Raw genomic sequence first — 15,295 nt, 5'->3', positions numbered from 1 at the left:
GACAACTTCTTTAACTGCCCCCCCCTCCCTTCCTCAACTCCCGATTCAGCGGTTAATGCTGGTGGTGGATTTTTTTTCTCCCCCTCATGATCCTTTGTTAAGCCTCACCCTAGTTGCAGACAAAACCGGAGGAGATCAGAAGGAAATTAATTCCTGTGTTCTCCATAAAATCTTCATCTTATCTTTCATTTCTGGGTTTGTGTTCCTTTAAGCAAGAGAACACCAACTAGAGAATCTATTATATGACTGTAAAGTCAGTGACGGCATAACAGTCTAAAGCATCAGCAATTTTATGTACAGATTGCAAAGACTTATGAGTCACAGCACGTAATATCACAAGTAGCCCAACAGACATGCTGTGACTTATTTCAGTTTCTGCTTTCTGTTACATGTACTTTGTGTATTAAAAATAATGGGAAGGATTTAGGTTAGTTGCGGAAGCAGGAAAATTTTTAAACTGCTTTTTAACCAGGATGTAAGATTTTTTTGGAAAACAAAGTAAAAAAAAATAAAAAAAAGTGGTCAATGATTTATAGAGGTAACTCTGCTGGAGGAGTCTCAATTCTCCCACAATGAATTTATCACTCCATATTGAAGACAGCAGGAAGGCTTCTATTACTCATAAATGAAATGCACATTTCATAAGTAGCTTTCCATTTTTAAATCCAATAGAATAAAGTCATATGTTATTTTCAGCAGCTGAGGCTGGTAACCAAATACATCACCTGCTATTGTCACAATCAGATCTTTATCAATCATTTTGGTTTATGTGTATATTACATACCGGTTTAACATTGATAACCAAAGTTATTCCGTGTTCTAACAGCATATCTTGTGCTATCCTGGACACGGTCTTTTCCACTAGAACTAAGGTTGGTCGAACATCAACTATCCTCTGAACATAGTTCTTCAAAAATTCCCTTTCCTAAGAGAGAAAAATCATGACAGCATCAAGACAGGAACTTATGAAATGTTATTTAAACATATACAGATAGAACGCCCCTTGATCATGTGAGAGGATTCCTACGTCCCTCATTTGAATGGAGCAGCAGTCAGGAAAGCTCAGTCCCACGCCATTCAAAGTCTCTAGCACTAGAAAAGAGCTGAGCACTGTACTTGGTCATCTCCAGCAGCCCCATAGACTAAAGATGGAGTGGCTGTGTGCTCTCTTCAAACACTGGAACGTCAGACTCCATTCTCATGATCAGACACAAAGCATATTTGAACTATTTAAGAGCATTTTCCTGTCAGCATTTGTGACATTACCAAGTGTTGTAATATACTTTACTAATTGATTTTGGGTCGTTTCCATCTGGGCTATGGAGTCAGAAGGCCAAACCACCAACTCCGACTCCTCTGCTTTTTCCACAACCCAACTCCTGCTCTGATGCAGACTCCTTCATAAAATGGCCAACAACCGTGGTAAAACTGAAGCAGAAAGGCTCTAATTCACGAAAAAAAAAAAAAGCTAGCGAATAAATTCCTATGAAAGAAAATATGCTACAAACCTCTGCATAAAATTATACACTATAATAATCACTTTGATGCTGGAGTCTAAGTTGGTAATTTTTTTCTGACCGACTCCACATCCTTGTTTTCCCGTAACATCCCAAGCTCTCAGAAGCTGAATACACAGTCCGGTTGGACCTATGTATATGTGACTGTATCGTCAGAAACACCCTAGCTGGCATTAACATCACATATCACTGTGACTAGAATTTGCACAACCAATGTTGTAGTTTAGCCTCAGCTTAGGTCCAAGGAAGGAAATTTGCAGATCTGGTTTTGACTTTCTATAACTAACCTGAAGGACGATTGGATCAATGCATGTAAACTTGGTCTCTTCTCGATACAAATATTCAATGGAGCATTTTAATAGCAGAATTTTGGGGCCTTTAATGCTGGCATTCATCTGCAACAAAGCAAACGGCGGTGAGAACAAGATAGATGACAACCGCACAGAGAGCAGCACAATAGTGGCATTACCTTTTTGTGGGCGATATTTTTAGTGCAGACAAAGCCATTAACCACCATGGAGTCAGCTTTCTTTCCACCTGGGATCTACAAAAGAAATAATGTGCTGCCCATAAGTAGAGTCAAATTTACACTGTAAAATACATTGTTAGTAATTATGTGCAAGGAACGTGTGAAGATATCTTGCAGGGGGGAGGGGGAGAAACGAAACAATATACTGTAGGGGGTTGAAAAGAAATTTGGGTGGGGGTAGCCTCCCTTTAGGAATATGTGCAGGCTTCGCTAAACAATATATTGGGAGGATTGATCAAATCATAGACACACAGAGTTCATTGGCTGACTGATAAGTCCGTAACAGCTTTAGCTAAAATGTATTGAGGAGTCCAACATATTCCTACTAAACATTTAGACAAACATCATTTCAAGCACAGAAACAGTGCGAACAGTTTAAGACTTTCAGACAATTTTGGAAATCTGCAAGTGTACATACTTTTTTGATGTGGACATACTGGCGAATGTCCATATCATCATCATTTTTGACATCAGGTCGGACAGTCTGCACCACCTGACACACGACTGGCACAATAACATCACGCCAAGAAAGAGATAGAGACTCATTATAGAGAAGCTGCTGTAAAAGGGACATCATGTGACTGTGGTTGGCCGATCTGAAGATAAAAGAAATAAAGCTAAAATAACTGAATGTTCTGTGATTTCAATCTACTGAAATGTAAACCACAGTATTCCGTACAAGAGTCTTTCCATTGCTTGCTTTTCTCCATTTTCCTCTCGCAGTTGATCCAGGGTGTTATGATGCCAGCCCAATGGAGTAAAAGGAAGGTCTTTCGATTTCTCCTCCACACGTCTATTAAACAGAGACTCTAGAAATAAAAGCAGAGTACGTAAAGTCACTTCTGCGAAAGGATGCCGATTCAACCAGCCAGCAGAAAGGAGTTCTTCTGCACTTGAGAAACACATTGTGTGTAAACCTTAATAAATCCGTTTGAATCTAATCTTGACGGGTAAAGCACAGCCCTGTGTTTTTGGTCCTTGACATTTAACAGACATTAAGGATGGCATACTAGATAACTTGTATGGGTTAGCTGTGCAGGCTTATCAGAAGGTAACATTGAGATACAATGCTACCAACCTAAGCAGCTTTGCCAGTATCTATACACATTAGATTATTGGTAGATCCTAGCAGTTTGTACCGCACAGCCAAGTAATGCATGGCAAAAAAAGCTAAAGTTTTCAAAAATCCTTCTCTGAAGTGGATAAACATCATTACTCATACAAGCAAGGGTCCCCACAGCACCCGATTATTAGATTTGTAGACCGCAGCAGGATGTCAGTTACAGCCACAACTTTGTTCTACTCCTGTTGCTTTTACATAAAGTAGAGCGGGGTCCACAGTGATGAAGAGTCAAACCCTCAAAATGCAGGGAGAGAAACAAGTCTTCTCTCCCCATCACATCCTGCTCATCACAGCCAATAATCGGGGTGCTGGGGGAGCCTCACCAACATGCGCAAAGATGGAATCTCATATTCTTGTCACTGTGCAATGCATTTACATATAGCATTGGTCTTCTCACATTGTAAGCCACCAATAAGGAATACACTTTAAACAAGACGGAAAGAAAAAAAAAAATCTTAACTTAGCTTTACCTTTAATGAAGGCGTCACTTATGGATATCATCTGCTGCGAACCATCTTCAGACAGAAGAAACTCTGTAAAAGTAAAATGAGAGCAGAGAAGACAGATGGCATTACTCAAGAATTCCAACTATATAAAGTACAGAGCACACCCTGTATGACTCAAACCACATAGAAACCCTTGCATTAATGCTTCCCTACAGAGCTGGTGTCATTGTACAGTACAGAGAACGAGAACCACAGCAGAAAGCTGAGATCTTCACAAATAACAGACAGCCCACAAAACAGAGCAATGGCTCATAGCAAAGTCTAAATCTAACCAGGGCCACGGAGTTTATCTACTCCCCGGAGTTGGCTCCTGGTGACCCGGCTTCCACCCACAGTGAAAATATTGTATGATTATTCAATTTGGCGATTGGTGAAATTAACCATGTGCAAGCACAAGACAAACATGAAAATTGTGTACGTGATATAGAAAGCATGCAAGATAGACAATACTATAATAAAAATCTGAACTATATACGTCATTGTGAGAAGATTTTACTAAATAAAACGACAGCACATACCTGTTATACGACCTATTAAATGCCTATCATCTGAGTGTATACATCCATATCATTACCTCTACATATTATAATAAATCTTGGTTTATCACCAGCCCAGCAAGCAGAAGTTCTATTACACACGTAGGACTTTTTAAAGGGATTGCACCATCACAAGGATCCTATCTATACTGCTAGTTTATGTGGATTTAAGGCTTTTCCTAAATACATTGCTTTATCAAAACAGCTTTGTTTGGCCATTTATTCACTTCATTGTTTACACTCAGTTTCTATGGCCACTGGGCTTATCTGCTCATTTCCCAAGTGACTAACTGCCTGCTCTCAGGGGGGAAAGGGAGGGGCCGAGTGCTGCTTATGTCTGACAAGTAATGGAGCTCCTCAGATAGGGGAGGGGGAGGTGAGAGCTCCGGGATTTCTGAACTCTATCTTCAGCTCTTTCACTTATCAGCCAGTTTAATTGAATTTGGCTGATAAGGGCTGAGATAAGGAGTTCGATACCTCTGTATGGAATGCAAGCTGACTCAAATCCAGCTGTTACATCAGATTCCACATCAGCTTCATACTGTGCTAATGCATTCACAACCAATCCCTCATTACTAACTGCAAACATAGCAGAAAGCAGAGCAAGGGAAATCCCGCCCACCAATATGCCCAGAAAACCAGGAAGTGAACAGAGCACACAGCCTGCAGGTTGGTGAACAAGAGTTATGGGAATACCCTTTTAATGTGTAGAAACACCGAATCACATAGAAAAAGACTAATGTGAAAGTGGAAAGAAAATTACTATAAAGAGGTTTCCATTCAACAAAATAACTGCTTGGAGAACATTTCTGCCTTGGTAATGGTAGGAACACACAGTCTGGATACTGCAGGCGGCAGCCAATTATGAAGCCATTACGTTGGCATTATCCACAAAGTCATGCGGTTATAGGCCATCGCAGCTGGGCAGGGTTTTATCCAAATGTCAGCTGGACCGCGTGGCCTTACCTCAGAGACAAGCCAAAACAGTGAGGGGACGACCTCTGCAAACTGCATGGGGGTGAGGGTGGGTTTTGGCTGTATGGCACACGCTCACCATGCCCTAACAGGCCTAAATCATCAGAGGGACAGACAATTTAGTAATAAAGTTTATCAAATGGGTATATTGTGTACATCAACTTCTGATTTATTTATTTATTTTCATTATACCAATTTTCAGAATACAAACCAATGAATTTTTACTGCATTTACAGTGCGGTATTTGACAGAGTACATGTATATCAAATACTGTAGTATCCGATCGAATACCTATACTCGCTCATCTCTGAGCATAAAAATAAATTTAAAAATACATTTTTAAAAAAAAGCACACATACACACCTCCTTGACAACATTATTGGAAAGTACCATATGTTTATATTATTTTGGTCACTTAGAAAGTCATCATATTTCACAGCACTTTACAAATATTGTCAATCTCTGTTCCATATGGAGGTCACAAGCTAAATTCCCTACCAGTATGTCTTTCACGTGTGTGAGGAAAGAGTACCAGGAGAAAACCCACACAAACTCCTTGCAGAGGTTGTCCCGAATTTGTACCTACGACTCCAGTACAAACTATAGTAGCAGTAAGTGTGTGGCTAGATCTATGGCATAGCTACTATGACATCTCAGAAACACGTCAAGTTGATCGGTACCATTTAACTATACAAGGGAAGGTTTAATATTTTGTGTTAGATTTTTAGGGTTTGTGAACTTTTAAACAGTTGCAGCTGCCATTTTTGCGCCGCCCACACCACTTTACCAAAAAGGGGGTGTAGCAGAGTGTCAGATAATGTAATTGGCTTATCGTGAAATTGAGCCATATGCCAGTGTCTAGAATAAGATTGTGAGTTATATCTGTAGAATATGCTGAACTATATGAACAACTGAAATAAGTAAAAATGCCACAAGACTTCTATCTGGAACCATCACAGATTCTGTTTTAGAGGAGCCATCAGGGATATGGCACATTTGTTTTAATCTATTCCATAACAGAATTTATAAGGAGTCCATCAGGTTTGCACATTTTTCACTGGGCAGAGTAGTGAAGCAGATTTTGATATCCCGTCCATCAATAAGCCGCATAAACTTGGTGTGAACCCAGCTAACATGGCTTATTACAGGTAATTTGATTTTAGATAACATAATTTGGAAGAAGAGGAGACGAAAGAGCTTCAAGACATAAAATGGTCTGTATTATGAGACTGTCACGCCATCTTGTGGTCAAAGCATAACATTTCCTCAATCCCTGATTCATTTGTATTGCTACTTACAAGAATAACTGCAGACCTGCAACAATGTTTAGGTATGGACACAAGGACTCAGCTTCTCAGAAGAGGATTGCTTAGAGAATGAAACTTTATGTAATAAGCGGTCATGCTCTTAGCACCTTTCTATACACCTTACATAGAGCTGTACTGAGCCAGAAGTTGGGGTTTTCCTTCTCATCACAAGAGCATATATGAACCTATAAATAGCAAGGCCTGGTCTGTACTTGCGCAAGGTCTGATATCTCAGTATTTAGGCAGCAACCAGGAAGGGACTAATTTTGTTCTGCATGTGTCAATGACAGGAAAAAAGCTATAGTGCCATATAAAACCTGTCACAGTTCAATCGAAGTTCCATATCTGTGTAGGAATCTATTTTCCCACCTCCTCACTTTGTTTCCCATGACCAGTATCACAGTACATAAGTTTTATGCTGTGGAACAGGAATCTGCAACCTTTAGCGCTCCAGCCATAATGAAACTCCCAGCAAGCAACCTTGCTCAGCTGTCTTCAGAACTGAATGAAGCATACTGGGGATTGTTGCTAGAGGCTTCAGAAGACTTTTGGCGGCGAGATTTTACACTTGGTACAGTGGTTGATTAAATCTGGAGAATATTGAAAAGCTATATGTACCGGATTTATATAAAGAACACTCTGTATAACTTCTTATGAAACCCAGTAGAAGAAACTGGTATTAAGTAAAGGGAATCTGTCAGTAGATTTGTTAGGAAATCCTGACAGGCTCCCTAGTTGCTAAGGGTTAGTTCACATCTGCATTTGGTTATCCGTTCAGGGAGACTGCATGAGGACTTCCCCGAACGGACTACCAAAGGCATTGGAAAGTGGTGTGCGGTGAAAGCACACGGACCCCATAGACTATAATGGGGTCCGTGTGCTCTCCGTGCTGTGTCCGTACGGAAAATGAGGACAGAAAAGTAGATCGTGATCTACTTTCATGTCCACATGATTCGTGCGGGCAGTGAGCAGAAAGCACATTAACAAACACAGATGTGAACCAGGCATTATAAATAAGTCTTACTGACGGGATTGTGCTCATCTGTGTGAAGGGAGGGGGCTGTCATTTAAGCCAAATGAGGGAAAGTTGGTGTGGATTAGAAATGGGACAGATCTCCCCTTTCCGGCCAAGTTTTCAAACTATGTTTTCTGTGCAGTCCAATGGCATTTCAGAATAACATATACAGTTCATATTATTTATTCAAAGAGAATCTGTCAGGAGTTCCTTAGCACCCAAACCACATGAAATCCTAACAGACTAAGTTACAATAACGTTCTACAGTCATGGCCAAAATTTGAGAATGATACAAATATTAATTTTTACAAAGTCTACTGCTTCAGTTTTTCTAATGGCAAATTGCATATACTCCAGATTGCAAGTAATTGCTGTTAAGCTGATCACTCTTTATAAACAAAGTCAATATTTGCCTCGAAAATGAACTTTATCTCCCAAAACACATTTCAACATCATTGCAGCCCTGCCTTAAAAGGACCAGCTAACAGTTTCAGTGATTGCTCCATTAACACAGGTGTGGGTGTTGATGAGGACAGGGCTGGAGAACAATCTGTCATGATTAAGTAAGAATGACACCACTGGACACTTTAAAAGGAGGCTGGTGCTTGGCATCATTGTTTCTCTTCTGTTAACCATGGTTATCTCTAAAGAAACACGTGCAGTCATCATTGCACTGCACAAAAATGGCCTAACAGGGAAGAGTATCGCAGCTAGAAAGATTGCACCTCAGTCAACAATCTATCGCATCATCAAGAACTTCAAAGAGAGAGGTTCCATTGTTGGCAAAAAGGCTCCAGGGCGCACAAGAAAGACCAGCAAGCGCCAGGACCGTCTCTTAAAAGTGTTTCAGCTGCGGGATCGGGCTACCAGCAGTGCAGAGCTTGCTCAGGAAAGGCAGCAGGCAGGTGTGAGTGCATCTGCACGCACTGTGAGGCGGAGACTCTTGGAGCAAGGCCTGGTCTCAAGGAGGGCAGCAAAGAAGCCACTTCTCTCCAGAAAAAACATCAGGGACAGACTGATATTCTGCAAAAGGTACAGGGAGTGGACTGCTGAGGACTGGGGTAAAGTCATTTTCTCTGATGAATCCCCTTTTCGATTGTTTGGGACATCTGGAAAACCGCTTATTCGGAGAAGACGAGATGAGCGCTACCACCAGTCTTGTCTCATGCCAACTGTAAAGCATCCTGAAACCATTCATGTGTGGGGTTGATTCTCAGCCAAGGGAATCGGCTCTCTCACATTCTTGCCTAAAAACACAGCCATGAATAAAGAATGGTACCAGAATGTCCTCCAAGATCAACTTCTCCCAACCGTCCAAGAGCAGTTTGGCGATCAACAATGCCTTTTCCAGCATGATGGAGCACCTTGCCATAGAGCAAAGGTGATAACTAAATGGCTCAGGGAACAAAACAGAGATTTTGGGTCCATGGCCTGGAAACTCCCCAAATCTTAATCCCATTGAGAACTTGTGGTCAATCATCAAGAGACGGGTGGACAAACAAAAACCTACAAATTCTGACAAAATGCAAGCATTGATTGTGCAAGAATGGACTGCTATCAGTCAGGATTTGGTCCAGAAGTTGATTGAGAGCATGCCAGGGAGAGTTGCAGAGGTCCTGAAGAAGAAGGGTCAAAACTGCAAACATTGACTTGCTGCATCAACTCATTCTGTCAATATAAGCTTGTTACTCATAATATGATTGCAATTATATTTCTGTATGTGATAAAAACATCTGACAAACACACAAAAACCAGAGGGCAGCAGATCATGTGAAAATATAAGATTGTGTCATTCTCAAAACTTTTGGCCATGACTGTAGAGGTAACCTAATATTCCTTCTATAAGTCTATAAAGTAAAGCTCCTGAAGAAATCTGTTTGTAACAATTTTCAATGTTGTTCTATAGTCATTAGTACAAGAAAAACTAAAAACCATCATGCACACAAAAAAAAAAACAAAAACAAAAAAAAAATAACGCATTCGTTAAAAGAAAACAAAATACTGCATGCAACCACAAGAGAAATCAATTCATAAGTGTGTGCTCATGCAGAAAAGAACACACTTACAGCAGCATAAATAGAAGCTACACACAAAGCAAGTATAAATAGAATACGTGCAGTTAAAACCAATTAAGTACTACGGTACATAAGCATAATTATTACAAATGTACTTAAAGGGGTTATCCAGATTCCAAAAAGTTTCTGCAAATACATCCAGAGCAGTGCTAAATTGTAACTGTTCCCTTGTGCTCCCTTTGCTTTGCTTTATTTTACTTGCTGCTCCTTGTTTCACTGTTTTTACATGCCATGAATCTGTGGATAAACTAAATTTCCCATGATTAATCTGCCTTCTCTCACTCTCTATGTACCCCTCCCTTCTAAACTCTCCCTTACAATGAAATCACAGGTAATAAATCACTCCCACACGAGGTCATGTGGTGCAGTGAGGGTTTTTTTTGCTGGCACAAGGAGGGATAGTGAGTTTGCAAACAAAACATCACTCTGAGGTCAACGACCTGAAAAGAAATCAGATAAATGGTGCTGAACTTAAAATAGGATATAGATTAGGAAGGGTTTTGCATTGAAGTGTCCAGTTATTTGGCTTTAAAAAGAATTGGATAACCCCTTTAAAATAATGTCTCCAGTTAAAAATGTTAAGAGAAAAACATAAAAGCTAATGTTCTGCTTGCACATACAATGCCTAGTATAACAAGAGTGAGACAGATGGGCCATATCCATATATACTGCCATTTTATATCACTTACCTATTTTATGAAGGAAAAAACCCATATGGGAATATATCAATTAGAAAATTGGCATAATTATGTTCTAATGAGACAGAATTGTGGATGGAGGTTTGGCTTTAAGAAACGATCAATTTACCAATAATTAGAAAGCAGAATTCGACGTATAAATAAAAGATTATGGCAGTCATCATGGTGGAGGCCATCAATGACCAATTGAATACCTTTCTGGTCAGCAGGGTGAGGGGGCACATGGGGATACTTGGAGTGCTTCTTGATGTGGAAGTTGACGTTGTCCATCTCTACATTGAGGCTGATAGAAGCCGCCGAATCACTGTCCATAGCAGACTGGAAGCTGCTGACTGATGTACGTTTGCTAGGACTTGCAGAATCTTTGCATGATACAGCAAGGGAAGAAAAGCAAGGGGAGGAAAGGAGGAGGGAAAACAAAGGGTAAATCAGGGCGGGGGGAGGGGGGGGGAAGCTACATTTAGTAAATGGAGGTCCCCAAGATCAGTCCTTAAAAACACAACCAACAACGCTGGTTCATACATGGGGACATGAGGAAAATGAAGTGAAACGCTGAATACATTTAGTTGAACCTCAGGACAGATTCTTGGGGACTTGGTATTAAAGAACCAATATTTCAGAAAATGTATATTCTACTACTAGAGAATGGTGAGCAAACAGAGGAACAGCTATTCAATGAGAGCCAGAACTAGCAGAAGAAGCAGGCCTACAGTTATCGAGCAGGACGCACCACAACATACGTATAGGTCATTGGAAAAACAAGATGTTAAAAAGGTACAAAACAATCATAAACCTCTAGCTGTAAATTGGATTAGTTTCACTCCAAAGTTCCTGCATTCAGATATAATATTTGCATGCTTTCATGCAGCCCTGAGTAAAACATGTTATAGTGATGTGTGAACTGGAGTCAATACTGTAAAATATCTGACCATTTAGATCTACAGACAATTGGGTGTGTGGTAACCGTCAATAAGGCCTCTAGTGGAGGTTTAATATATTGTCTTTAACTTACTGGTTAAGTTGTCTTCACCTTCGTCTGCAATTTGTTCTGTATCGCTGTCATCAAATTTGATGTCTTTAAACCAGGATGGCTCGGAATGTCCTTCTACAGAATTCACTGAATCGCTGTCAGGTGATGGGGTCTCCGAAAACTCAGTGCTCTAAAATGGCAGTACATGTACTTTATATAATGCTAATCCACTCCAGAACTACTAAAAGGCCAAACTCTCAATTTATTCAAAAAAAAAAAAAAAAAAAAAAAAAGGTGTTTTATTCAACCAGTGTGCTCAATACACTATATGGTCATGCTGGATGAATAAAACGTCACCAGTAGAGATGAGCGAACACTGTTTGGATCAGCCGATCCGAACAGCACGCACCCATAGAAAAGAATGGAAGCACCTGTGACGCTGACTTTGCCGGCGTCCGACTGGCGTCACAGGTGCTTGCATTCATTTCTATGGGTGCGTGCTGTTCGGATCGGCTGATCCAAACAGTGTTCGCTCATCTCTAGTCACCAGGAAATCGTGTATGTGTGTATCTATCTATCTCTATGTGTATTACATACACTATTGTATATAATTGCCATTAGATAAAGCAGAGATTTTAGGACGCTACCTGTAGAGGTCGGTACAATGCATATTCATCACGGAAAAGCTGGTCGTGGTGGGTGACACAGTCAAGCCATCTGCCATCCACAAGGGCTTGCCCAATAGCTATGGCTTGAGCTCTGAAAATAGAAGGAAACAAAAAGTACAACATCAATAGGAGGCATTTATAAAAATACAGGAGCAGACCCTGGTGCCAAAATACAGAACTAGTGGATTGCAGATATTGATCATCGCACCTCAACATTTTAAAACTAAAAGACTCAGTAAACCAGTTACTTTGCCTGTGTTCAGTGTGAAAATGGAACTAAATCTCTGAGAGAAACAGTTATCGATTAGCTATTTATTTTTCAATACGTTATAAAATAAGTTTTTTGGCTTTCTATTCTGTCTCATTTGTAAAATCAATATCTCCCATACATTTATGTGAATAGAGCAGAATGAAGTTTAAAGAGGACATTTCACTACCTCCAGTTTTATCATCTATTAATATGTACGATTCCACTAATTCCAACACAGTTGAAATATTTTCTCTAGCCCCAACCATCCCTGAGAAATCAATGCTGTTAGTTTTGGTGCCTGATATGCTATTTAGGTTCTCCATTGTTAGGAGAGCGGTGTCCGGCAGGAACAGACAAGGGATGAGATTCTGAGCTCTGAATCACACACCCCCTGCCTGATACTGCCTTTATGATGTTACAGAGCTTAAGTAACACACCAAGCAGCAAAAATAACTGAACTTGTTGCTCAGGAACCGCGAGGACTAGAGAGAAAATTTAAAATGACCTGGAATCGGTGGAGCGGTGCCTATTTACAGATGCTAATAACTTGAATTGCTGAAAGTGGTAAGAGGTTCTCTTTAATGTGATTTTAATTATAAAACCATAGCACAGCACACAGAACGTTACCGAGTGGTGACATGTCCATTTCGTATTAGCCAGTTAACCAGTTCCTTCCCCACAATGCAGTTAGGGTATGTGCGCAGCCAGTAGCGATGATCCTGAAATTCCATGCCACTATTGTGGTGACAGATCTTCTTCCACAACTCTTTCAGCTGCACAGAATCCTTAATGAATAAAATAAAGGCAGCTTTGTAAACAATTGTTACTTCAACCACCAGATCCCACAGACTAGAATATTAAAAAAAGGAAAGGATTCAGTTTGGAAGCAGAAAAGTTGCATTATTGGAGAGTGCTGCCTATTTTTAGGATATATATTTTACACACAAAAATCTATTATATTGTCATATAAGCACAAGCAAATGCAAAAGGTCTGATTTATCAAGGCTGGTGTTTTATAAACAAGTCTTCATAAAGGGCCCGAGAGACACAAGGCTTCAGTTTCTCAAAAAATGCTCACAAGTATAGATCTCCAATATAACTCATACCAGAATACTGGCTTGAAATACAAGCATGTCAGGGTGAAGTGTTCCTGGCCCATCCTGTTCCCTGCCTCAGAAAGTGGTGATCAGGGGGCAGAACAAGGAACGTGTCAGACATCTAATGCAAGAAAGGGACAAGTGCCAAATGTGCGCCAAAATATCACCCTTCTATGTCTGGCATAAATGGGATAATAAGTTTCCAGCAATAGGTGCACAATGCACAGGAAGAAATACAAGACAGAAGAAAAAAAAAAAAAAAAAAAGTAAATGCATGAATAATGTTAAGCTGAATTTTATACCAAAAGTATCTTCCTCTCCTCTTCATTAGTGTCGTTCTTCAGATAAGTGCGAGAGGCTTGAGGGCTGACAGAGGATTCATAGGATGGGACCATAGGAGAGCCAGAACGGTCTAGAGACAGGTTAGTAATACTGGCAGACCTGGACATAAAGAGAAAAAAAAAAAAAAAAAAAATTAAAGTACATGATCTTAGAAATTATACAGGAAATTTGGGTGCACTTCATTTTGCATGAAAAAGTTAGGTTTTTTTTTTTTGTTTTGTTTTTTTTTTTTTTTATTTCCAACATCATTTCATAGAAAACTGGACAGAACAGAACGGGGAGTGGGTGGAGCGGGGCCAGTTTATTTTCATTTACACCAAAGGCCTGTTGTACACTACAGCTGAAGTCTACATTAGCTCTTATGTGGCTTAGATTTCAGTTCTGGCACATGGTATGAACCAATTATTAAGAGCCATCAGCCTTAAAAACTATAATTCATCTGTTGCCTGGGTGGCATAAAAGACACTGGCATTCCAGTCCCAAGCAGTGGGGGGGGGGGGGGGGGACGGGACACATGGCAACAGAAAAACAGTTCAACAATTAATAGTTGCTCCAAAAAAAATAGATGCTGCAAACCCCCCCCCCCCCCCAAAAAAAAAAAAAAAAAAAAAAACCAAGCCATAGGTCACATCTGAAGCCAATATATTGATTAGTATAGAACAGATACAAGCTCAACATTAAAACTATGGTTTATAAGGTTAATATACTGGGACATTATTAACATAAGATTTTATGAGAGTCTTGGATGAAGTTCTGTTACTGTTTTTATCACAGTGAATCTATAGTTTATGCTTGACCTCTAATTTTGAAGCGAAGGCTACTTTATCACAAGCAGCATAAACCCCATTGTACACATAGTGACAATCATTCATGCCTTTAGTCTTAGGAGACAAAAGGTCCAAGTCTGAAGTACATGGTTCACTTTAAATAACATGAATTTCTAAGTGGGCAAATAGAAGGTTAAAGGTTTGGTAGTACACATCTGCTGAGAGTGGCCCACAGCTAGCCAGAGGTGACTAACTGGATATGGAGATTTAAAAATCCAATACCAAATTCAAAGATGGGGAGCATTTACATGCTGCAGATTTCTGCACCTGAAAATCAACTCCATTCATCTGAATGGCATGGTTTAGCTAGCAAGCACATGAATTGCATGGAAATCTGCAATATGTAGGCACCCTAAAGCAGTAAGCAAACAGTTTTTCAGCAAAAAGGGGGGGGGGGGGGGGGGGGGAGAAGGCATGCAATTGAAAATGAATCAATCGCGCTATTACTGATAGACTTTAGTGCACTATCTAGTAGAATTCTTTTCAGACATGGGTTTACCTGTTTCTAGCAGGAGACTTCCCCGCGTCTTCTTGCACAGAGGCTAGACGTGTTGACAGTGACGGCTTTGAGGATTCCTGATGAACAAGGCTGAAATACAGGAATAAATGAAACAAACAGTCTTTAAAAACATAAGATTTTTATAAGAGCTTTAAATCCTATTACCGTATATACTCGAGTATAAGGAGACCCGAATATAAGCGGAGACCCCTAATTTTACCTCAAAAAAACTGGGAAAACTTATTGACTCGAGTATAAGCCGAAGAGGGGGGAAATGCAGCAGCTACTGGAAAATTTAAAAAATTAAACTGGTCAGGAGTTTTTTGGGTGCAGTAGATGTTGGGTGCTGGGAAAGGGGAGG

General features: G+C 40.1%; 1 protein-coding gene across 1 annotated transcript in view; it reads right to left on the bottom strand.

Annotated features, from left to right (window-relative positions):
- PIKFYVE (phosphoinositide kinase, FYVE-type zinc finger containing) overlaps positions 1 to 15,295 on the bottom strand; it is a 123,596-nt gene that overhangs the window by 91,287 nt on the left and 17,014 nt on the right. Inside the window, exons 7-18 of the mRNA XM_075284849.1 lie at positions 14,935 to 15,024; positions 13,569 to 13,707; positions 12,797 to 12,954; positions 11,899 to 12,010; positions 11,294 to 11,441; positions 10,476 to 10,643; positions 3,640 to 3,702; positions 2,726 to 2,855; positions 2,465 to 2,642; positions 1,987 to 2,061; positions 1,805 to 1,912; positions 785 to 925 (exon numbers count right to left, since the gene is read on the bottom strand). Of these exons, the coding sequence (XP_075140950.1) occupies positions 785 to 925; positions 1,805 to 1,912; positions 1,987 to 2,061; positions 2,465 to 2,642; positions 2,726 to 2,855; positions 3,640 to 3,702; positions 10,476 to 10,643; positions 11,294 to 11,441; positions 11,899 to 12,010; positions 12,797 to 12,954; positions 13,569 to 13,707; positions 14,935 to 15,024 (1,510 nt within the window). The remainder of the gene's footprint in view (positions 1 to 784; positions 926 to 1,804; positions 1,913 to 1,986; positions 2,062 to 2,464; positions 2,643 to 2,725; positions 2,856 to 3,639; positions 3,703 to 10,475; positions 10,644 to 11,293; positions 11,442 to 11,898; positions 12,011 to 12,796; positions 12,955 to 13,568; positions 13,708 to 14,934; positions 15,025 to 15,295) is intronic.

Source organism: Leptodactylus fuscus, chromosome 8 (assembly GCF_031893055.1).
Source record: "Leptodactylus fuscus isolate aLepFus1 chromosome 8, aLepFus1.hap2, whole genome shotgun sequence".
Classification (NCBI taxonomy): domain Eukaryota; kingdom Metazoa; phylum Chordata; class Amphibia; order Anura; family Leptodactylidae; genus Leptodactylus; species Leptodactylus fuscus.
This window is presented reverse-complemented; position numbering and strand designations above follow the sequence as displayed.